The sequence below is a fragment of the Equus quagga genome, chromosome 16 (assembly GCF_021613505.1).
Source record: "Equus quagga isolate Etosha38 chromosome 16, UCLA_HA_Equagga_1.0, whole genome shotgun sequence".
NCBI lineage: Eukaryota > Metazoa > Chordata > Mammalia > Perissodactyla > Equidae > Equus > Equus quagga.
The window spans coordinates 75,591,405-75,616,715 of NC_060282.1; the positions used below are offsets into that span (position 1 = coordinate 75,591,405).

The 25,311-nt window shown below is 39.6% G+C and overlaps 1 protein-coding gene across 1 annotated transcript in view; it reads left to right on the forward strand.

The window, feature by feature from the left end:
- Positions 1-25,311, forward strand: part of STMN2 (stathmin 2) — a 51,829-nt gene that overhangs the window by 20,734 nt on the left and 5,784 nt on the right. Inside the window, exons 2-4 of the mRNA XM_046642301.1 lie at positions 6,700-6,795; positions 10,693-10,865; positions 22,002-22,193. Coding sequence (XP_046498257.1) covers positions 6,700-6,795; positions 10,693-10,865; positions 22,002-22,193 — 461 coding nt within the window. The remainder of the gene's footprint in view (positions 1-6,699; positions 6,796-10,692; positions 10,866-22,001; positions 22,194-25,311) is intronic.

A 25,311-nucleotide genomic window follows, 5' to 3' on the forward strand; every position in this document is an offset into this window, starting at 1 on the left:
GTGTGTCATCTGATTTTGTCCTTTACTTTCTGCCCAAAGACTTTTCAGAAGAAGAAATTTAGGTTGAATCCAAGTTGAGTACTTTAGAACTTGCCAAGAAAACCTCCCTCCTAGACTAAAATGATCTCAGGGAAAACATGAGAAAGAAAAGAGAGGGACTATGCTAACAGATCTTGGGCACTCTTCAGCTGAGCCACCCAAACACAAGTCCATGGTCAGCCGTCCCGTAGTCTGAATGACTGTTATTGTGGTCATTAAGAATACTTTTGTGTTGAGACAGAGATGAGTAGCCTATTCAGAGACTGAGATATTTTCTCCTCAAGTAGTATATTAATGACATTTCCAGAACATTCCTTACTGTCTTTCACATGTTCACAGGAAGCCTGGTACATATTACTACTTTTTTATAGTCAACATTAGCCAAAACTGTGGAATCAAATAAAATTTTTTCTAGAATGAATAAACGGAAGGTATTTTTATACTACTGATTCCAAAACAAGTAACAACAAAATGATAAGTCTGAGAACACTTATCGATGTTCATTCCCACCCAAGCCAGGTGAAGCAGAAAAATGAAAATTTTTAAACCACTTATTTTGAATTATTTGAACCTTTCAAAAATAATGGGGCAGATCATTATGAATAATATACATTATTTTCTTATTGAAACACTATAAAATTGAGATGTATCTGAAAGTTTGAGCCAAGGGCTTAGAGTTTATGATACATATGTAAAAGAATGGGGGAAATAATTACATATATGTGGGTCTATTTCATATTTTGCCAAGTAAACAAAATCTCTCTGCTGTTTTAATCTATCCCAAGATCTAATCTGATTATTACATCTCTAGTACCGGTTGTATTGTTCTCCTCAACCACTCTTTGTTCCTCAAAGAAAAAAAACACTCCCCGGATTAACACACACAGGAAAAAGAGAAAAAAAATAGAGAAAATTCAGGTAATTGCCTGCCAAAGCATGTCATTCTTAAAATATTCAAACAACTGATGCAAACTGTTTTTTCCTAAAGTACCTAGATAATTACCACCTTCTCTATTTTCCTCTCAGCTGTGATATGAATGTGTAAGGATATATTCAGTCATATAATAAGAATATACATACTGAGTAACTTTTGAGAAACTCTTCCTGAGTTTTCCAGCCATCGATGCACCAAGTAAAATCCACAAGTCCAAAAAAAAGTTACACTTTCTTTATATAAACATTTATACCTGCGTATAGCCATGTGGTCGATAACGCACATGTGGGAATTAATTAAAGAACGAATGCCAAAGGAAAAAGGGAAGAGAAAAATGTCTTGGACTCTTTATTCTAAAAATCAATAATAATACACATTATTTTTTTGTTAGAAACAATATGTAGACAGTGAAGGTATGTGTAACACGTGAGCAAATGGGGACAGTGGATAACATCAAGAGCAAAGCACATGGAATCAGGCAGACCTACACTCAGACTCAACTCCTCACTTCCTGATCTATCGCACGTTGGGCAAGTTACTCCACTTCTCTGAGTCTTTTGATGTCATCTGTAAATCTGAACTAATTATAGCACCTCTCTCATAACATTGTTGAGACAATTAAATGAGAAAATGTGTGCAAATACATTAGCCCCGTGCCTGGTACATTATTTGTGCTCAACAAATAGCAGCTATTACCATTATTCATAGTTCATTGTAGCCATTTGGAAGAATGGAAAAACAATTAATGTTCACACATCATTAGGTTAAGAGGATATTGCTATAGAATCATTATCCATCATGCGGGTTGAATTTTAAATGAATTCACTAGAGAAATGCACTTAGTTGCAAACATTAATAGTTAATAGCAAACTCAGCCAACTATGAAAAAGATTATATGGAATTACCTGTCACTTCCCACGTCCTTACAAACATGCATACAGCTCTGCTTGGTGTCGGGGTGTGGTGAAAAGATTAATCTATTCTGATTTCCCAAAGCCAATGAAAACAATGATTGTCAGTTCAAAGTATGAAATATCAGTTGTGAAATCTCATTAGCATGTTTCTAATAGCCTTCACATTTGCTTGGGATTTTTGTTGTTGTTGTTAATAAAAAAGTTTATCCAAATTATATATATTTCAGTACCTCAACTCCTGCCATACTTTCTGCAAGACCAACTTATCCTACTGGACTCCGTTTTAGCAACGCTTTCTCTGGAAAGCTTCCCTTGACCACGCATCCACAAGGATCTCTCGCTCTCTTCCCTCTGCCCTTGGCTACGAATTCAGTTATTAGTTCCTGTTAATTCTTCTTTCATAAAGTCTCTTGCATCTTCCCTTTTTTTCCCTTTGCACTACCATTTTCCAGAGCCATATCATATCACCTCCTTCAGTTGTTCCAATGTGTCTCCTAGTGACAGGTCTTCCCTGCATAAAATGGCCAAATAAATCGAAGAAGGCTTTTATCAGGTAACCCTCGCTTCAAAATGTTTGATGGTTTCCTATTGCTAGGATGATTGTGATGGCCAAACTTTCGACAGTGAAAGGGGATGTTATTAATGGACTTAAACCAGAACAGCGCAGGCAAACCAAGACTTACTTCTGTGCTTCTCCAACTTTCCTACAAAAATATTCCTAAGGGTGGACTCAAAACTAAACCGTCAAGCTTGAATTTAAGTTTACATGTTTAAAATTCATGATATTCTGACATTCTCGTATAAAATATATCCATGTTTGTTTTAATGTAAACATAATGTTTTAAGTCACAACCCTTTTACATGAAGAAAAGTTCAAAACATCTTACCCAAAATCTTGGAGCAAAATTGACCCTCCAGGAAGATTTATTATCAGGACACAACTCCTGAAAACACCATTGTAGTGTAGTCTGTGAAAATGCCGTCCCCTGGACACAGAGAATGCCATTCATAAAGACCATAAAGTGAATGATGCTCCTTGGATTGAGTTATCAATCCTATGTGAATTCACTGCCCTACCCATGAAAGCCTTCCATATGTTCTCTTAAGAACCCCATTTCCAGGTCAACATCATAAATATACCTTCTCTCTTCCTTGCTTTCCCCAACACTACTCAGTCTTTACTATCCAGGTCCGTTTGCTCTGGTTGCCATATAAAATACAGGACATTCAGTTAAATTTGAATTTCAGAAAAGCAAGGAATGATTTTTAGCATGCCCCATTCAATATTTGGATTAAAACTCAACTAAGAGTCTTGTATTTTTATTTGCTAAATCTGGCAACCCTAACTGCAAAGCCATTCCTGACCACCCTCCCCACCACCCCAGGGCTTTGAGGTTCTTCTGAATTTCTAATACAAGTCATCTGTGCTTCCATTTGACACCTACCCTGTGTTGCATGTGTTTCTATCAATTTTTGTATCCATTTAGTTCACTTCCCTGAGTTGACACCCTACTGTGTCCTTGAGAATAGGGACACTATTGTATCTCTTTGTGATTCCATAATGCCTCACAGAAACTTCTGTCCATAGGTGGCAATCATACTTACTTGTTAATGGAGAAATTGATTTAAAATCAATGAGCAAGATGGCCAAAAACCATTTATTGAGCAACTACTTCTGTTCCACCCAAAACTACACTGTGAATTATTTCAAAGAGCTTATAGTTTAGTAAACAAAAATTACATATCAAAAACCAGTAGTTGGGGCCGGCCCAGTGGCCAAGTGGTTAAAGTTCCATGCACTCCACTTCGGCAGCCCAGGTTCACAGGTTCGGATTCCAGAGGCAGACCTACTCTGCTTATCAGCCATGCTGTGGAGGTGATTCACACACAAAGTAGAGGAAGATGGGCAGACTTTAGCTCAGGGCCAATCTTCCTCACACACACACACACACACACACACACATACAAAAAAAACAGTAGTGAATAACCCTAGGTCCAAGGCTGGTGGCATAGTGGTTAAGTTCGTGTGCTCCACTTCAGTGGCCTGGGGTTTGCAGGTTCAAATCCCAGGTGCGGACCTAGCACCACTTGTCAAGCCATGCTGTGGCAGCATCCCACATAAAATAGAGGAAGGTTGGCACAGATGTTAGCTCAGGGCCAATCTTCACACACACACACAAACCAGTAGTGAATGACCCTAACCAGTATATACTCAAGTATAACAATATGTAATCCAGATTGTGTAGTACAGCCAACTGAGGGCAATGGGAGATCAATGTGGGTAGCACACTAAGAGTGAAAAACAATGAGGAGGGAAGATCTGAACTGGGATTCAAATTGTGGGAAGGATTTAGAGAGGAGAGGAGAGGACTGGGAAGGGTAGTGCCACCTGGGGAAAGTTTGGGGCAACTGCAGCAGGGGAAAGGAAACCCTTCTTTGCAGAGGATGCCTTTGCCTCAGGGAAACCATCAGGATTTCCTGGGCTGTGGCTGCAACTGGTTTTAAGGACTTCCTAGGATTCAGAGCAACTAGATCAAGGAGACTATGCAATAGCTGCCACTAGGTAGAGTCAGCGATATAGAGTCATAGCCCCTGATAAAAAATAATCCAAGTAAGGATGCTATTTAAGAAATCACCCACGGAGGTCAACTGGGTTTTGTGCTCAGACCACCTGGGAGAGGAAAGAGCAAACCTTATCAGTCATGGTTATACATTACACTTAGGGCTCTAAATGTGTGAGTGCCTGCCAACCTTTATACCCCCCTCTCTTCATTAGCTTATGGAGCATCATTAGAGCAGTGGTCTTACTGAAAATTACGGAATTTCGCTTCCAAGAAACTGAGGACAGATGTTGGGGCGTGTTCTCTTCAGTAGAAATTCATGTTCTTCTGCAGCTTTAATCTGTCACTATTCTATGAGATGGCAGATCCTAGATTGTATTTTTATTTTGGGATTGGCCCTCCCTAATAAAGTTGGTATCTTTAACACGTGCTTCTAATCTGTGCATAATTTTGCAAAATATTTTGGATACCTTATTGCATTCTCTTACCAAAAAAGGTACAAACCTATGAAACCCTGCAATTCTTGGTTTTGATCAGTTCATGAAATTAAATGTATTGAACCACAAAATGTTTCTATCCGACAGAAATTGTGATTCCCACTGAACATCCAGGTACAGATCTGCTTGGACCTTTATAAGTGACGTAATTCTACTAACTAAATAGACACATAAAACCAAGAAATAGGGTTTCAACCTTCTAAAATTTCAAAGACATCCAGTAAAAACCTCTCAGAATGTGTGTTGGCAGGATTGTTATGACACAAGGCAAATTGTGTTGCTTATTTTAAGGAAATAAGCTAAAGAGGGAGGGAGACTCTTTTATAGAGACCTCTGGATGTGTTAGGTTGAACCTTATGCAATACGACGACCTTTGACCTTTGCGTCTGGCTCAACAATATGCGAGCATGTCCAACCCTCTGGACACATTGAACCTCACCCTGAAAGCAGAGCTAGAAGAAGACCTCTTAGCAATCTCAAGATAGATTGAGCCACTTCATTTTATCCAGACGCCCCAGCTTTGTCACTGGCCACATATGACTTTGGCCTCTGTGGACCAGTTTCATTTGCAAAACTGGTGGTGGGAAGGGTGCACAGCTGACTAAATGATATCTTAGAACCTTCCCAATCTAACATTATGTTACTCTAAATTAGCCAGATTTTGAATCTGTTTCCTGCTGGCCAACAAAAGATGCACCTATCAAGAGTGCCTGAACTCATCTTCTGGAAAGTCTCACCTTCCCAAGGTTCTCATTCTCTCTTGGGTTACAGGAAGGATCCGAAGACCCTGACAAAAGGCAAATGTTACCAGTAAGGTTCAATGTGTCACTCCATCGCCATCTGTTTATACTTCCTCACAAGTTAGTGCACGATGTATCTGTCATTTTTCTTAATTTATTTATCCCACCAATTAGATAACCAACAAGGGTGAGAGGATCTCACCTCCTTATCCCCATCTGGTTGTCGCTTGTCCTGGTGACAACCAACAGTGATAGGATGCCCTCCAAGGTTACCTGGACAGGAGGCCTCTTGAAAGAGAAAGGGGGAAATGAAATAGGGAGGGGGAGTGAAGGTGGAGTGAGGTCACCATCTGAACTCTCGCAGCTGCTTGGTGAGGTGGGCGCCCAAACTGGATCACACACAGAGAAAGGGAGATCCTGATCAGATCTCAAACCTAGGTTTTTGGTGTGTGTGGAAAGAGGGAGATATAGGGAAGTGCACTTGGGGATGAAGAGAAAGCAGCAACATGGGTCTCTGGAGAATGTATATGCTTAATAACTATCCTGATGAGTTAGTTCTCTGCCTATCCCCAAATGAGTATGTGGCCATTCAAGTTGAACCAGCAAAGAACACCTCCTGAATCTTACTTATGTACAACAGACCTGCACGCACATGTACTAGAAATAACCAGTCTCTCTGTTAATATGGTCTGTTTTTCTTCCTCCAGATCATTCTTGTCTCTCCCTCCGGTCCTCCTGGATCTCAATTCCTTCTGCGTTCCCCTCTTTCTTTAGCTCTCTTTCACTTTTTACCTAACCTGCTATAATATGCATCTTATGTCCTCTGTAATAAGGAGTACGCACTTCAGAGTTCCGTTTCTATCTTTCATTCATTTATATTTTGTGAAAGAGAGCAAAGCCGTGTCCCCGGCAACATTCATTCTGCGAGACACTCTAATTATTATTCAAATTAAAAGAAGGATTAAGAGGAAATTCAGAAAATGAAGGATACTAATTGGGGGCCTTCTATTTCAGCCTACAAGGAAAAAATGAAGGAGCTGTCCATGCTGTCACTGATCTGCTCTTGCTTTTACCCGGAACCACGCAACATCAACATCTACACCTATGATGGTGAGTTGCCCCTGCTAGCTAGATCCTTTGGAAAAGTTTGAATACTTTTGTTTCTCTCTCACAGCTCCTGATATAATTAAATCAATATTTTATAGATCTCAGTAGTGACTTGCTGTGTCTAGCTAATAGGTCTTATTGATTGCCTATTGCTCAAAACAGCTTGAGTTTGATGCTAATAACAGCATATTAACATCTCTTAAGAAACATAGCTGAATTGTTATTAGCAGCCGCATATCAACATCCACAATATGTCCAAGGCTTTTCTTGCAAATAATATAGTATGCTAAGCTGTGGTTACAACAGATCGTAACTTGCAAGAAAATGCTTTATGCTAAGAAAACTTGGGAGGGAAAATCAACAACCATCCCAGTTTTTGCTTTAGGGTAATCTTTATAAAGTTCCCGTACTTTGTGTGTGCGTGTCAATAACCTAATAACTTCCAGTAATAAAACCGACTTATGACTGAGGCCCCAGATAGAGATGATTTAAAAAGAAAAGCTTAAAGAATTGGCATGGCTGTAGACTTTTTTGCAATGCAACCCTTCCTGTTTGATTTATCCTGACTCATTCTAGTTAGTTTTGTCTCCTTCCTGGCTCTGCCACTGTCCTGTGACCTCCAGCAAGTTACTTAGATTCTCTGAGCCTTATTTAACTTTAGTATCTTCCTCCCAAAGGTTGTGGTGTTTAAATGGTTTAATGCAAGCCAAATGCAGGTGTAATTCTCTTGAAGCCCTCAAAAATGGTACCCTTCATTCTCAACAATACCATCCTCACTTAATTCAGTGAATTTAATCAAAACATGTGTTGCAGGTATACAAGTAGCAGATATAGCTGAGGCATATTTGGCTCCCTGTTTGGCTCACAATTGTTTTACTTTTCTACATATGTAAAGAGATACCTTAAAGATAAGGTGAAGGGATCTGTGGCAGTTAACCCCTTCTGTGCCTTTAAAGCATATTCTAAGACTCAAAGGTGTTTTCCTTCCAAAGTCATTCTCTCATGGCAAACTGCATGAATGCTAATTAACTGTTTCCTGAGGAAATGTCCTTCATGAGAAAGGTTTCAGCTTCCAAACAAAACCCTCATTAGAATGCAGGCCCACTGACTACTCTGTATAAATTCATTCAGTCAACAAATAACCGAGACAGATCCTTAATCTGCTCAATGCAGCTATAGTCCAGCTCCGTTCCTTCTGAGAGTCTAATCTCTCACTACGTGTTGCCACCGAGCCTCCAAAGATGAATATGCTTGGCCTCTCCTTCAAGGAACTTGGGGCCAGTAGAAGGGGCTTACGATATACAGTGAGTGAGTGAACATGGCCGGGTTCGTGCTGAGACAGAGGTTATACTCTGTGTCCTGGTAGGACAAAGAAGATGACAATGGTTTGTGCCAGTTTAGGACTGAGGAGGGGAAGGAAGAAAATCAGAAGTTATGTATAAGCTGAGTTTTAGACATCGAATAGACAATTCAACATTTCTCGTGTGCTGCTTCCTGAAAGAGTTGCTAGAAAATTTCAAATCTCTAAAGTCTTTGTTTGCCTTGTACTTCTGTATTAGATAATAATTTAAAGTGTGCATTGCAAACATTGCAAGAATTAATAATAATTCGTAGAAGTATTAATTATTGTTTACATTTATAAACACAAAGGGCTATGGCCTGCACTTTACATTTAGAATCTTTTACCTTTTTTTTTTCTTGGAGCATCTTTACAATTTAATTTTTTTTAAATAGCTTTGTTGAGGTATAATTGACATATAAAACACTGTACATATTTAATGTACAGAATTTGATGGATTTGGACAAGTATTCTTTATCTTTTAATCTGCACAACAAGCTTACAAGAAAGGTACTCTTTTTCTCTCCCTCTTTTTGATGAGGAAAGGAAAACTTCAAACAGCTAGAAGACTATTTTCATGCAAATGTGGGCAGTTCTGATTCCAGAGTCTCTAACCCAGGACATTTAAAATCCCGTCATCTTCTCAAAGAAGCTATTTTCGTTTGCCCATGTTCTCTCACAATCCTTTTCCATAAACTTATAAACTTTTAATAGAATTGTATTTAAGATATAAGTAGAAACTTGGATGCCTGCAGGAAAATTTAAAACATTTTTACATTTGTGAAAAAAAAACCCCACATCATTGCTGATATATTTTTTGAACTGATTTTGTCTATGTGGTCTGTGAGCATTTAAGGATCTAAGGTCAGTTCCTGTTCACCTGGCATTTTACTTGAACACAACCTCAAAGTACACTAACCAGGCTGTGAAAAGAACGTTAGTGGAACTCTAATATTCACATCAAGAGAGGTAATATTTCTTCTCTGTTCTGCACTAGTCAGAACTCACCTGGAGACCCAGCCAGATTGGTTGCCACGGACATCAATAAATTAGAGTGCGCTTCGAGGTTCGAGGCAATGCAGTGCCAAAGATCTAGAAACAGGGCACTTCAGGGGACTGAGGATGAGTTAGCCTGTGGGGGGAAAATCTTGACGTGGAAAATCAGATTTTCAAATACTTGAAAGATGGTGATGCTCGACAGAAAATGGCCTAACTTTGGGAAGGTTCAGAGAGCAAAACAAGGACCAGTGGGTTTAAAATGAGAGAGATGCAGTCTGGAAGTCAAAATAAGGAACATTCATCTGAGAATGAGAGTTGTCCAATGAGCTCTTTAAAAAAGTCATTATAGGGACCAGCCCGGTGCCATAGTGATTCAGTTCACGCCCTCCACTTTGGCGACCTGGGGTTCACGGGTTCAGATCCCAGGCACAGACTTATACATCACTCATCAAGCCATGCTGTGGCAGCATCCCACATACAAAATAGAGGAAGATTGGCACAGATGTTAGCTCAGGGCTAATCTTCCTCATCAAAAAAGAAAAGAAAAGTCATTATATTTTACCAAGTTATGTTATATAATTATAAATATCCTAACAGATGCTAGCTGACTATCACTCCATTTTATATTGTAAATTATATTATAAATTATTGTGCAGCGTTAAAACTTGAGGCTCTGATGATCTGCTTATCTTTCCCACATTAAGTCACTGGTGAAAAAAATGGCTGACATTCTTCAGTTCATAAGCATTTTTCAAATAAACTCGGTGTATAAATCAGGGAAGCAGATGTTGCCACCACTCTGCACCACCACACTGGCTTTCCCTGGCTCCTCTCGACCACTGAGGGATCCTGAAGAAGGACATTCTAAGTAGCAATAAAACAGGAGCAGATATCACGGTGGGGTCTTGTCTTATTGTCCCCATTAGACAGCAAGCACCTTGAAGACAAGGACCTCATCACAGCATCCTCCCCAGAGTGGACACCACACATGCCTGACCACTCGGGTCAACAAACATCCTGAAGGCAAAACCAGCAGGGTGTTTCCCACATTAGCATTGACTTGGCCAAATACTGCCAACCATTCAGGGAGCTCCTGTGATCGCCAACCACCGGATTATATATGAGAACTGGAGGACTTTGTTATCTTCCTCATCATTCAGCCTGAAAATGCCTCCAGCCGTGGTAATTTCCAAAATCAATCAATCAATCTAAATCTGTGCTACTCGATTTTCTTCTGAAGCTCACATATATTCAAAAGGAAAATAAGGTTTAGTTTTAGGCTATTTTTTCCTAAGTATGCCTAAGTATTATTCAACTCTCTATGGACACTGTTGAATTTCCCAACACTGTAAATATTTATTCTGTTAAAATATATCCATAATTATACTAAAGAAAGAGGTCTGAGGTGTTCAGAACAACGTAGAGCAAATGATCACATGCAGCCTTTTTTTCTTATTTGACAGAATAACAATGCTACTTTCAATTGTCAGAATTCATATTTTTAAAACAAAACCATGCTGCATACTCTGTATGCTTAACGTCCTCGAATATTCATTTCCTAGATATGGAAGTGAAGCAAATCAACAAACGTGCCTCTGGCCAGGCTTTTGAGCTGATCTTGAAACCACCATCTCCCATCTCCGAAGCGCCCCGAACTTTAGCTTCTCCAAAGAAGAAAGACCTGTCCCTGGAGGAGATCCAGAAGAAACTGGATGCCGCAGAGGAAAGAAGGAAGGTAACTTTCTCCATAGGTCTTTAAATTCTTCTCTCTTCTTCCTGTCTTCCCCCCCCCCTTCTCTCTCTTTCTACACACACACACACACACACACACTTCTAGCAGAGGTTCCAGAGGACAGTGACACCTGAATATGTGTAGGTCTTCAACAGACACAAAGCTAAATACAATAAACAGCCTTAGGCAAATTAACTCCAGGCGTTGGGCTGGGCAAGGGTGCAGGAGTGCTGAGTCCTCCGTCTGAGGGTCCTTGTCCTGCCCCCAGTGTAGCATGGTTTTCCTTGGAACTAGAAAGCAGCAGATCCTTCCTCTGAGATATTTCCTGCCCAGATGCTCTTCACCCCGGGATAAGCACCAGGAACCTGGTCCAGTCCTCCTCAAGGCCTCACTACCTACCCTTGAAGTTTCTCCTTCCAAGATCAGGACCTCTCTGGGATCCATAAGTATCTTTCTCTACCCATTTCTAAATCTTGATGGCATTTTTTCCTTTTTTCCATTGGTCCCTGTTTGTATTAGAGAAGTTTTCTTTGCCAAATCTGTAATTTTCCACAATCAGATGAGTAAGAAAAGTCAAGGGTATTAAAAATGGAGGGCACTCCGAAATCCCAAGGACTCTATATGTAGAGATAGAAGTCATGTCTGAATACATTTGTGCCAACTATGTAATTATGGAATCCACCCCATCAAGATGTTCTTGACCAACCCAAATGGAATTATTTTAGCTAATTCATTCCTACATTGTGTTTTCCACTGACTTATTATGATATATTTTTAGAATCATGTAGTCACTACGGATACATTCCATGCACCGTCTTATGATTTGAATGGAAACTCTGCATTTATAATAATTTTTAATTTTATTAAGATGTTGTCTGTAAAAGGTTAGCCAACACATTAAACACTTCTATGTTGGATAGTTACCAAGAGAATGAAGATAGGACTTCTCTGAAAGACTGAATTCTCTAACAAGGAGTGCAGGACAAACCCAAACGTCAATGTGTGTGTGTCTATGTGTGTATGTATGTATAAATACATATGTAATATCAAATAACAATGCTCAAAGATTAGAAGTCCTCTGATTAAATTTCATGAACTAGAAAATATTTTTAGTTTTAACCCTTGTGGTTGAAAAATCTTCCTGTGTCATGTAACATACTGATCGTAAGTTCAATTTTGACCTATGAGTGAGGTTCTCCAAGTGTCCGAGTATTTCTTTACATACATATTTATTGTATTTGACCAATTCTGTTGTTATAGATATGGATTTTTGAAGGAGGAAACTGAGGCACTAACCCAAGCAAATGTACAAGAAGTTGCTTTAAAAAAATGTTTGCCAGCTTTTTTTATTGTTGTTTATAGCTTTCTTCTCATCGTAAAGCTAAATTAACTTCTTCAGAGTTACCATCCATCAGGACTTTGCTGCCAACAGATATAAATAACTAACTACAACAGTAGAGAGCATGTTGCATTCAAGGCAGTTTAAATTGTCACCCAAGAGAACTAGGTTTCTAGGTAATGTATTTAATTCAAAAGAAATTATTAAAAGAGAAAGAAGAATAACATAGAGATGATCAAAATTAACTAGTGTTCTCATAAAACTGCCTGAGTTAACTAATTACTGATTCTGGTGAAATTCCTGCACTCTGACAACAATAAATTATCGACAATTATACATTTATACAGTTGAATTATACTGCAAATTGGCCACATGGCTAAAGGACATTTACAAACGTAATCACCCAGCATTATGACACTCAGGAAAAATGCCCTTTGAAACTCTTTAAAATCAGTATGCCTTCAGATTTCTGGTATTACTTGTTAAAATTTTCAAGGCAAAAATCATTATATCGAATATGTCCTGGTAGAAGGGTTTTAATTAGGAGAAACTATAACTAATTAACAGAAAGTGCCAACTTAAAAAATCATTGATTGATTTTATTCTATTGGGTTGTACTAACTTAATTAGCACTCATTTGAAGACCTGTTAATTCTCTTTAAAGAGCCTTCAGCAAGTGCATATATCTCAATAATTATCTTAGTGAGGACATGCGTATAACCAACACCCAACTCAACCAGCTAAAACAAAAACGGGGTATGTGACTAAAAAGTCTAGGAGTGCTTGCAGCTTCAAAATCAGCTGGACCCAGGAGATGGAGCAATATTGTCAGGAAACTTTCTTGCATCTCATTGGTTTCGATATCTGGAAAGTTTTGTTTCAGTCAGTCAGTCTCAAGCTATTTTCCTCGCATATTAGCAACTCCAGCAGGAAGAGAGCTTCTCTTTCCTAATGGTTCTAACAAAGGTCCTGGAATTCAGTCCCGATGGCCTGTCCTGGATCACATGCCCTACTTTGAGCCAAGCATGGTGGCCAAGGGGACGCAGTACTTTCACTGGCTAGCCTGGACCACATGGTCACTACTGACCTGAAGAGGACTTGAGGTGAGGTCCCTGGGGTAAGAAATGGGGAGGACCAGCACCCCAAAAGGAAACTGAGGAATTCTTACCAGACGAAGGGGAAACGGGTCTGAGACAAGTGCCGTTACAGACCTCCACAATTTTTATCCATAAGTGTTTAGTGTTACTATAACAGTTCGAATAATTGTTGAGCTCATATACTATTCAATTTGTAATTCCCTTCTTTAGCCCTCCCAGCATCCTGTGTCGCTATTTTCATATAAATAGGATGAAAAAAATCACTACGCAGCGGTATAAACAGCACTGTCCCATAGAAATATAGTGTGAGCCATATAGTATTTTAAACTGCTCTAGCATCACACTTAAAAAAAATTTTAAACATGAAATTAGACACATGCAGCTAGTAGCTACTAAGTTGGACAGCCCAGATACAGATGATTAAGCCAGAGCATTTCTGGTGAACGATGGGGGGACTCTTTAGGTCTAAGTTTTTCCAATTGATACCATACAATTATTCAGATTCAACTTTCCTTGGTTTTTTTACATATTCCCTAAGGATTACATTGATATAGAAACTCAGAAAGTTAAAAAGAAATTTTCATGCTATGATTTCAATCTTTACATTATCAGAACCAGCCCTGGTGAAGTTTAGGACCTGCTGTAAGTAATAGGATCTTCTAAATCCCATGCTGACTTCCTTGGCTATGTATGATCTCAGTGTCTGCGTCAGTTCCTCGGTGTGGGGAAGCCAGGCCCAGTTCTCATCCGCTATTCTCTCCCACGGTGCTCAGGTTTGTTTTCCCTTTGTAGCACTTAGCACAATTGGTAAGCATATGTTTGCATATTACTTAACCCTAACTCCCCCCATTAGATTATAAACTCCATAAAGATAGGGATTGTGTCTTTTGTTTAATAGTGCCTGGCAATAATTAATACTACAAATATTTTTAAATGAATAAATAAATGATAACTTTCAGAGCCGAATGTTAAAGTAGCAATGTATAACTTGTTTTGACTTTTTATTTCATTCTCCCATCCTAAAACAAAATAATAGTCAATAAGTTTCCAAATGACATCTTCTGAAATTGCACTTAATAAACTCCACAATCCCGAGAATTCTTAGTCTGGGGAAAATCACTCAATTGACAGATATTTATTGGGCACCTACTATTTGACAGGCATTGTTCTGGGCGCTAGGATACCCCTCCTGACCTTACATTCCAATGGGGAGAAATAGCTAATAAGTAAATATATAATACATCAGATGATACTAAATAAAGCAGGACAAAGTGAATTGATAGTGCTGGAGTGCAAGGCACTATTCACATGGAGTGGTCAGAAAAGGCTGCTGGAATATGAGAACATTTGAAAAGAAGCAGGAAGATAGTGAGAGAGAACATTTGGAAAAAAGCGTGAAGGTAAGGAGTGAGCTGTGCAACTCTTCTCTGGGGGTAGACCATTTGAAGTAAAGAGAACAGCAAGTGCAAAGGCCCTGAGGTAGGAAAGTTTGAGAAATAACACCAAGGACAGCATAGCTGAAGCAGAAGGACCAAGGGGAGACTGGTAGGAACTGAGATCAGAAGGTAGTATTTCAAGGACTTTGACTTTGACTTCAAGTGAAATGAGAGGTCATTAAGGAAATAAAGACGTTTCATGACTTGATATGAATTGCAGCTTTTCGGAAAAATATCTGCTTAAAAAAGCTGGGTGACTAGAAAAATAAATAGTGTTAGATAAATGGAGAAAACATGGAAGTGTTCTAGACGAAGAAAATGGTTCCAGAATTAAGGATACCCAGAGGTGAGAACATAGATGGTGTGTTGTTAGGGCAGTGGGTAGGCCAGTAGCTTGAACTAGTGGATTTGGGACTTGGGTAGGGAGTTGGGGAGTAGTAACGTGAGACTGTGGAGGGCCTTGAGTGACAGCATAGGTGCTCAGACTCCATTAAGTAAGAAATGAGGAGTCACTAAAGGCTTTCAGAAATACACAGATGTCAGCCTAGCCCAGTGGTCAGCAATGTTTTCATTGTCCTGGACCCATTGCCTTTCCCATAAGTCCCAAGGTTTTAAAGATTCTGTCTACCAATCATGCTACATGTAAATAAGAATTTGTCCTGGCTATAATCACAGGAATCTATAACTGTCAGTTAATATTTCCGATTATCATAAAATAATAAGCGTTTTCTCACTAAAGTTGACATAAGTCTAACTCAAAGTAAATATAAAACTAGATGCAGATATAGATGTGAAATATTTCTGATAGGGCTTTTAAAACATAAGAAAGGCTAAGAATCCCCCTCCTTCTCCATCAGTACCCTTGAAAGGCCTGCTTCTGGGAGTTTAGGGACCACATCTGGGAACCAGTGACCGAGTCTGTGTTGCCCAGGGCCTTTGGATTCACAGCTGGAAGGCTGCCATGCAGGCATCTCCATGTAGGCTGAAATTCACTTTGTGCTCAACATTTTGGCAGTTTCCCCAATTCCTCACTCCATCTGTTGACACTATTGCAGCCCTGTCCATCTGCTTCCTACATCAGACAGTCCTCCCTCAGGCTCCTTTGAGCCAGCATTAATGCTCCATTGATTAGCTGATGGAAGAATTTTGTTATGAAAGGATAAGTCCTTTTCGTACTTTTTCTCCCTTCTTTGATCATCCCTGGGAATCAGTGTTCCCCTCCACGAGATAGCATCTCATGAGGCCAGCTTAAAGCTCACATTTTGAAATCAAAGTTTCCATAGCGCATTTGACCCCCGTGGGTCAAATGTTATGAACACTTTAGTCATCCATCCATCCACCCATCCATCCATCCATTCATTCATTCAACAAACATTTGCTTAGTGAGAGGCAGCAGAGCCAAGCCAGCCATACATCCCAGTGGACCCGGCCAACTCCAGCTTCCTCTTACTGTTTGGATATCATTATTAGTGATTTCTCCTTCCAGTCTTCTAAGTGTCCACTTATAAATCTTATAAGTCATATTGTCCCAGTTTAGACAATCAATTATATGGTCATTCTAAGTAGAGCACAGTGTTTAAGAGCATCCTTAAAAGCATAGTGGTGAAGAACATATGGTAAGAGAATGCCTGTGGTCAAAGTCTGGTTTCACCACTTAATAGCTGTGTGCCCTTAGGCAAGTCACTTAACCTCTCTATGTGTTTTATCCCTATATGAAATGAGACTAGTGATAGGACCTATATCACGGAGTTATTGTGAGAGTCAGAAGAGTTATGCTACATAAACACGTATTACAAGCACTGTGAAAATGTTAGCTATTAGCATGTAAAACTACATCCAGTCCTGACCTCGCAGAGATGCCGGTGTAGCAAACTCATGACTTTGCAAAGAAAAGAAGTTTTTCATGAACATAGATACTGAAATGTTACCATACAATACGTTTCATAAATATTTTTAAATATTATAAAATATTATTCATCAAATACAAAAGATAGACAGTTTGATAAGTAACACCTATATAAATAGTTCAGCCCAACTAAAGTGGCTTGAAAAAAGTTAACAATATAAAAAAATGATGAGAACAAAGATTTTAAAGACAGTGATAAAATCTCACCCTAAAATAGGTTAAATTGAAAAGAGCACTACTCAAACCAGGCCAGTGAAATGTAACTGGCATACTGACAACATTGACACAATCAACTCCAAAGTCACTGAAGCTCTGAAAAAAAGATGTGTTGCTTGTTTTCAATAAAGTGGCATACAAGTGGATTCTTAGTCATCGAGCCTGGTAGACTGACTTTTTCCGTTAGTTGGCATCTCGCATGTGGATGGCAATTAAAGTTGAACCCAGGAAAAGAGGAGGTGGTTTGTATAACAATGCATGAACTGAAATGCTGGCTTATCCCCAATTTAACATTCGGGAAGCATTCTGCTCCTTACAGAATGTGGCACATGGGCCACAGACTCCTCACTGTGTCATCCCCTCCTTGAACAGCGTCCCTGTGATTCTTTTCCCAGGACTTAACCACAGTCCACGTGTTAGAGGCTTTGGCAACGGGGCTCCTTCTAAAGGTCTTTGGATTTTAATCATTTTAAATTTCTTGTTATGCTTCTGACTCTTCAACACAAAGTGAATATTGCCCTTTTGATTTACGCAATTATATTCAGTTGTCATATTTTAACAAGACATTACTTGTGACTTTAGCTGGGTTCATAATATTTTCTCATTGTTAACAGTAAAGCCAATAATTAGGGACACATCATCTAACCTACTACTTAAAAGGCACTTTGGTACCAGGAGATCTAGTGTGTGGTAGATGGTTCTGGAAGGCAGGTAATATACCCAAACAGCGAAAAGGGACAAGAAAATAAAGGGGTAGAAATATATTTACTTCAGAAATAAATGGAAAATGAGCACTATTTAAAATATAGCCTTAAATCTCATATGGATACATCAAGTAAAATGAGTTTTATATACCACTTAATTCAGATTTATCTTCCACTTCGTTTGTACGGTAATTAAACTCTTATACTCAGTAATATAGGAAATGGTAATGAACCTCTTCGGAGAATGTTAAAGTGCTCCTAAATGTGTAATAACTCTTCTCCCCATCCCATTATTTTTCCCTTCACGTGCCTCTCATGTAACGATTTCAGCAATATGGAGTTGGGCGTGAGGAGGTTTATGCCTAGAAAAGGTGTGCACTAATAATGCGCCTCTGTTATTAAAACAGCACGATGCATCCGGTGCCCCAGTCGCCCAGAATGTCATGTTGGGTGTCTCAGTACTATAAATACTTCACCTTGACATTTGCTTTATATCAGCTGATCTTTATTATGCCCTAACTTTCCTTTTCAGTGTTTTAGTGACCTTCTCCATTAGGGGCATGCTATTCAGAAATGTTCCTCCATAGTCAGATCCTTCTCCCTTGAACAATTTATTTTTAACAACTTTCAGCAAATCCCACCTCTCCAACCTCCCTATCAGTCTGTAGTATCAAAATTCCTTTCTGCTAATCTGCCCAAGCAAGGACTAAAGTAAGAATACCTATTCAGCCGTGTAGTAAGAACGCCTACTAAAATGAAGGAAAGTGCTTCCACTTTTGTATACCGCATGTCGTTATTCTGCATCCTCACACTCATTGCATGTCATGTTTTCGTGCAGTTTTCTGGACTAAATGCTTATCTGCTCTTTGCTAGAAATATTGGAATCAGAACCAGTTTTTTTCTTGAGGCAATGACTGGAAGATTAAGCTATATTCATGACAGGAGCAATTTCTCCCCAGGCATAAAGTTAGAGAAGTTATAGGCAGTGATTTCTGGATGCTAGACTATGAAAGAAGGAAGAAGAATTATGACTTTCCGCAGCACTGGAGTTACAGAGACCTTAGGAACCAAGGTCAAGGCCCCCACGACTAGTAGCTCCGCGGAAGAATTTTTTTGAGTTGAGTGCCTATAAGAAAGGATCAAACTAGGGAGTCATAAATATTTTCTCAGTGAGAAATTCTTTCCATAATCAGCTTCTCATCCTGTATTCTTTTCATGCACTTGAGCTTTAAATATTTGAAACATAGATAATTATTAGGTCCTAACAATGCATCGTTGAGACACTGGTGGCTGGAACATTCTCTTCCAATGTGTGAGAAAAGGCACCACAGATGTGAGAAGCCCTGAAGTGTGGCCTGGCCCAGTGTGGCAGGTCTTTGTCACTTAGCAGTGGCCTCACGTGAGAACACTCTGTACTGCCTTCTGTTTCTCTTTCACTCCGTTAATTGTGCTAAAGAAACGCACTTGACACCTAGGCTGGGTAATCTCATTTAGCCCCAATGGCTGCAAAAGTACTAACGCCATTAACGAGGCATTTCAGACTGAGCCAAACACCACACTCCAGCCAATGCAGTAAGTAGGCCTGTCTCCATCACTGACAGTGGGACCTGTGGGAGTCTGTTCACACAGACCGATTATGTCCCACCAAGGCAAGAAATTTGAAAAGTTACGTGCTGCCATATTACCCTTTTAATTCCAAGGTCTTCCCTTCTCAGTCCCACCCTCTGTTCTCTCCTGACTGTTTTTGGGTCTTTCACAAAAGAAAACCAAGAATGCAGATATAAACCGTTAGGTTACAACACAATTTAACAAAGTGCCAAAGTTCATTTGAGCATCTGAAAATTAAAAATTACGCAGTTGCCTCTTGATAACTATCCACGGCAATGCTCTCTGTGAGAAATGGCCGTAAAAAGTCCAGGAAGATCCTCTCCAGGGCAGCATTGGAAACAGTGATCTATGGGAGCAGAGGAAAGGAAGGACCTGCTAACACACTGAGCAAACATTTCACGTCTACCTGCCTTTAGCAGCTGCAGCTGATGGACATGTGAGGTAGAGATGAATACAGTCTAAAAGTACGTACATCTATAGAGAATTTTGAAAAGTTAAGTTTTGTCATGCTTTATTTTGATTGGTTTGGTTTGGTTTTGAAGCTGCCCCCATGGTTTTCTGTCCATTACAAGAGAAACCTTTTAGTGGGCTCCAATCTTATCCCTAATTCTGGGACACATCGCACCCTTGTTTTTTGATGACCCAGACTTCTCTCCCTCTAGAGAGTTTTCTGGACTGGAGATTATATGGATTGGACTGAATTTTCTGAAACGAAGGATAAAGTCATTTCCTCTAACTTCTTCATGGTGCTCACTTAACTGTGAAATTCCTGTCAACACGGCCCCATTCAGCGGATGTGTGCGGGTGCAGAGGAGCGTTAGGAAAGGGCTGACAGGGATCAACCATGAGGACCCCAGAATCCGCTAACTGTTGATAAGCAAAGAAATTGGAACAAATATCCTGCACATGTGAGATAGCCAAAATTTTACTTTTGGGTTTAACCGCATCAGTAGGTTCAGTTGCCATCATCCCTTAATCACAAGTGTTTGTGAGGTAGGTACTATCTTTATCCATATGCCAAAAAAATAATTCCATGAAGACTTTTCTCAAAGAGAAACTTCAAACACACACACACATACCCCGTTAGTCAATCTCTGTCTCTGTCACAATTCAGTAGTGCCGGTAGAGGTAAATAAGCAAAATCAATGTGGGAGGCTTTACCAATAGTCCCACCTAGAGGCAAGAGGATGAAGCAGCTAGAAATTATTTTATTCATGTCCTTCCAGACAGGTTCCGTATGGTTTTCAACTTATTTCATTAAGATTTTCTCATCGTTTTTCTTATTAGTTTTTTTTTACAAGCTATAACAAATCAAGAATATGATGAGTCTACCAAAGATGTCAATGAAACCGTTATGAGGCTAAAACAGGAAATGGGGCTGGTTTCCAGCATTTTCTCTCTAATCCCCAGTGAGTCACTAGACTTGTTCCTGATAAAGTTCGGAATAAGCACGTCAACAGAAATTCTTGAGGCTGTCTGATTTTACTGTTCCTATAGAATTTTATCTGAAGAGAAATATCTTCTCCTGTCAGACTTCATATTGTTTATAGATCAAGATCTCTCCAGGAAGGCCCCACAACCACTACCATCAACTAAAATGTTTTCCTATTAATGCTTTTAATGGTAATCAATACTTAACACACCATGGAATATTTTTTTGATTTACCATTGTTTAGATATTCACATTTGCAATTACTCCTTTGAAGGGTCACCTTAGAGCACCAGCCAATCCTAGGGAATCACCCAGGAATCAGAGTGGGTAGTGATTTAGTCATAAACCAGGATATTTAAGTGTCCTGAGTAAGACTTCCCTTAGCTGCATATTGTGGAGGAGAAGATGAATGTGGAAAGAAGTTACAGGACACATCCAGGAGCACCAGCACAGCTAAGACTCCAACACAGGCCTGACAGCAAAGCCCACACCAGTGTGTTTTGCAAAAGGTGTCTGTGAATGGCCTGCATTAGAATCACTAGAACATGACTTCCTGGGTCTCACTATAGAATGGCAGAATCCAAATCTCTGGAGGATGGTACCAGGCCTCCACATTCCTATCAAGCAGCCCAGTGATTGTTCACAGACACTGTGCAGAGCCAGGCTGATGCTGCAGGGGAACGACAGCGCACAAATTGGGAGGCACTGCTGGGGTGGGGCGCGTCTGGCTCAGGTTTCTTCTCTAATCCCTGAGCAACAACAGGGTTTCAAAGATGACCCAGGTGACCTCAGCATGTTCAAGGCGGGGCCAGAAGAGGAACTTTCTGTTGTCCGTGGCCACATGGACATTAAGTTTGCACTGTTCATAAGTCTCCAAAGAGAATTTGGCTCATAAAACAGAAGGGGGTTGGAATGAAATGAGAAGGTGAATTTGGCGATTTGTTTGGTAAATGTTGAAAAGCTCATTGCAGGACCCAGCCTACAGGTGATCAAGAAACAGTGAGGCAGGAAAAAGACCAGAACTTTCCGCACTCCTCACCTTTTTTCCTCAGGCTTCAATGGGTGTTGCTATCCAGTGATTAATTACAGCATTCTCTGTTGCATAAATGCTTAGCAGCAACTTATTTTAAAAAATGAAAACTCTGCAATGAGGGTTAAATGCTTCTGGTAAGACAGTCTGTCCAAAAAAATTCACAGCTGAAAATTCAGCTAACTACCTTTCCCAACTAGCCACATTCTCTAGAAGACTCTACGCCATGCAGAGGAGTACAGAATCGAGAACAGTGCCCAAGCCTAGAAGTACTCTTCATTTGCAAAGAACGCCCTCTCAAATCAGTGGCCCATTATTCCACCAGGTTCGCCTTTGGGTGATTATAAGATGGATATGTTTTTCTTCTCCAGTCTCAGGAGGCCCAGGTGCTGAAACAATTGGCAGAGAAGAGGGAACACGAGCGAGAAGTCCTTCAGAAGGCCTTGGAGGAAAACAACAACTTCAGCAAAATGGCGGAGGAAAAGCTGATCCTGAAAATGGAACAAATTAAGGAAAACCGTGAGGCTAATCTAGCTGCTATTATTGAACGTCTGCAGGAAAAGGTAATCACTAGAGTCCTGAGCAGATGCTTACATTCATATGCAGCACGGCTGGGTGAGCTCTCGAATGCCTGGGCGCGGGAGACTTAGTCACAACTGGCCGCAGGTGCAGGGGACAGCTAAGCCCATGGGTGGGGTCTCCCAGTGTAGCATTGACTGAGTGGGCGCTGCAACGTGGTAGAGGCATGGGAACCCAACTTAAAGCTGGAGTTGGTCAAATTTTCCAGTAGTGAATAGATTCAGGGAGGCTGATACGTGCTTTTCAAATGTATAAAAGACTTCTGTACAAAGTTTAAGAACCAATCTACTGGGAAAATATTAAATTTGAAATATTAAATATCTCATACAAATATATAATATATATAATGATATGTAATAGAAAATATGTTTAATATTAGTTTATTAATATTAATATATTAATGTAATATTAAATATATAGATATTAAGTTGGAAAAATATATTGGTCAGAAAAGGACAGAATATCTGTGAACAATGGGGTGCCCATTCTCTCCACGTAGGACAATCTACATAGGAAACTAGTATATAATAACAGTGCTTGGAACCAAAGCAAAGGGGAGCTGGTAGTGGGTGTTCATTTCCTCAAGTTCCGATGTCCTGGTGCCTTTCTCCTCATCAACCTGACCATATACTCATTCCCATCAGTCAGGATGAGCAGTGCTGGAGATCCACTGAAAAATGTTTTCTCAGAACCACTATCTGTTCTGTTCAGAATAACTGTGACTCAACCTTCATCTCATATCCTAGGCCTTGAAAAAAATCAAGTGGAGTTGCTAGGAATGGGGCATGCTGATCTTATTCCAGGATTCTAAATTAGACTGTTAGTATCCAGTGCAAGCTTTATATCATTGGCAGTCCAGGAGCATTACTGTTTTTGAAATGACACATGTGCAAACACCAGCATATCCTTCTCAATTTCAATTGTAAAAATGGTTTTTAAAATTTGCATATTGTAACTAGTATTTCCACAAGTATTGGATTTTAATGGGCAGTTTATTTTTCTCTGTGCATTTATCTTCACCCACCGCCTACCCAGCTCCTTTTGCATTCTTCCCCATTCTTGCCCAGATTTCATCTCTTCCCCCGATATATACTTAAATGCATACATGCATATCTGTGCACGTACATACAGTTTGTCCTGGAAATAAGCAATCGGTGAAGTGTTTAACATTCCTGACATCAAGCTACAGAATCTCCAGGGATGGGACCCAGACATCCACAGTATTTTTTATGATTCCAGTATGCAGCCAGGTTTGGGAACTAGTGGTTTGTACCTATTCTGATTTTCTCAGCGGACAATATTCTATCCCGTGCTGAATGACAGAGCCCAGATCATTTTTAGGACCACATTCTCCCTGGATTCCATAGCTAAAGAGACACTTTTCACATCTTATAAGATCTTTGACCAGTATCAGCCAAGATCTGTTATCGTCTCAATAAAGTGGAGATAGTCCTTAGGGAAGACCAAGTTTACTTTCACTTGATGTATTTTAAATATGTTGTAGATTTCGTACAATTTTTTGTTTACATATTGTGTATGGGTTTGTGTGTACTAACACTACTTTGCCTTTTCCTAAAATAAGACAAAGTAAGTTTTTATTATGACCAATATCTAGCCTTCTGTTTGGATGAAATTACTGCAATGAAATTAGAAATTAAAAAGAGGATGAAATAATAGTAATGCTGAAAATGCATGAAACTACCAATATAATAGAAGTTGCTCTGGAATCTGCCACATCAAAAGCTGATTACTCCTGAAATTATACCTGTTAATGAGTCAATCACTCAATAAGTATTTATGGAGTCCCAACTATGTGCTCAGAAGCCTGGAAGGGGGTGTAATATCAAAGGGTATTTGCCAACCATCTCTTTCCCAATGCAGACAATACAAAATCCAGCAATAAGGAACATAGCACCAAAAATTAGAGAATAAGACAACATGTAACATAGGCCAATATAGACAGTAAATACAAGAGCACTGAAGAATGTCAGTAAAAATAAATCCACATCAGAGCTAACACACTAAGCGCCCACCATTTTGACGGCCCTCACAGCCGCATCAATTAGCCAAGTGAGGTGAAACAATTCCATCTGAGCTTCTGCTGCAATCTGCCTACCATCCAGCCCTCAGTCCCTCTCCTCCTCAATTAAGAGAACTGAGCATTGGACCAGAGCATCCTCCTGCGGTGCCCATGATGTCATTCACTGATAAATTCCCATGAACCACTCGGAGTCCCAGCCATGTTAGCTCAAAGTCTCTAACTAACACTGAAAGCCTAAGGCAAAAGCAATCCCAGATGCACTTCAGAATCTACTGGAGAGCTCTTTAAAATGAGATTCTAATTTAATCATCTTGGGGGGTAGGCGGGACCCAGAGATGAGTATTATTTCTAAAACCCACCAGTAGATGCTAATATTTAGCCAGAGCTCATAACCAGGGAGCTGTAGGCTTCTTAAGTATGCTTTATGTTGTCATAAATTACATTTATATATTTTTTATCTTTGTTCCATCAAAATGTTCTTTCTTCATTCAAAGAAGAATGTTATACTCTTCTTTTCTGTTTCCATAGCACCTCATTTCAACACTCTCGCTTATTATATAGAAAAGAATCAAATGTGGAGAAGGAATCCTGTGCCACAAAGACCTGCATTAGGCTCAATTTACGTCAAACTGAGTGACATAAATAGTCGTACCCAGGACTCAAAATTATAGTCTGTGGATTACGACTGACACTCTGCTGAAGTTGAAAAATGTTCTTATTCTTGGAATCGTGAGAGAGAGACACACACACCTGTTCTTGCCATGCAGGAAAGATTATAGAGATACTTTTCTTCTTCCTGTAACGTGTCCTTCTTCTCCTAACACAATGGACAGTATCCTACAGAAAATTCACCACCTAGCCCATTTAGAACCCTAAGGAGTAGCAGCTCCCTCATCAGATCAACCAGGAACTGTAACGAGTAGTTAATTTTGAAAAATCAGTTAAAGCAGGTATAATCATGTTAACAATAATACATATATTCACTAAACATAGAACTTTAGTGTTAAATATTTAAATTTAATTACCAATTAATTTATATTTAATTACCAATCTTTTGATGA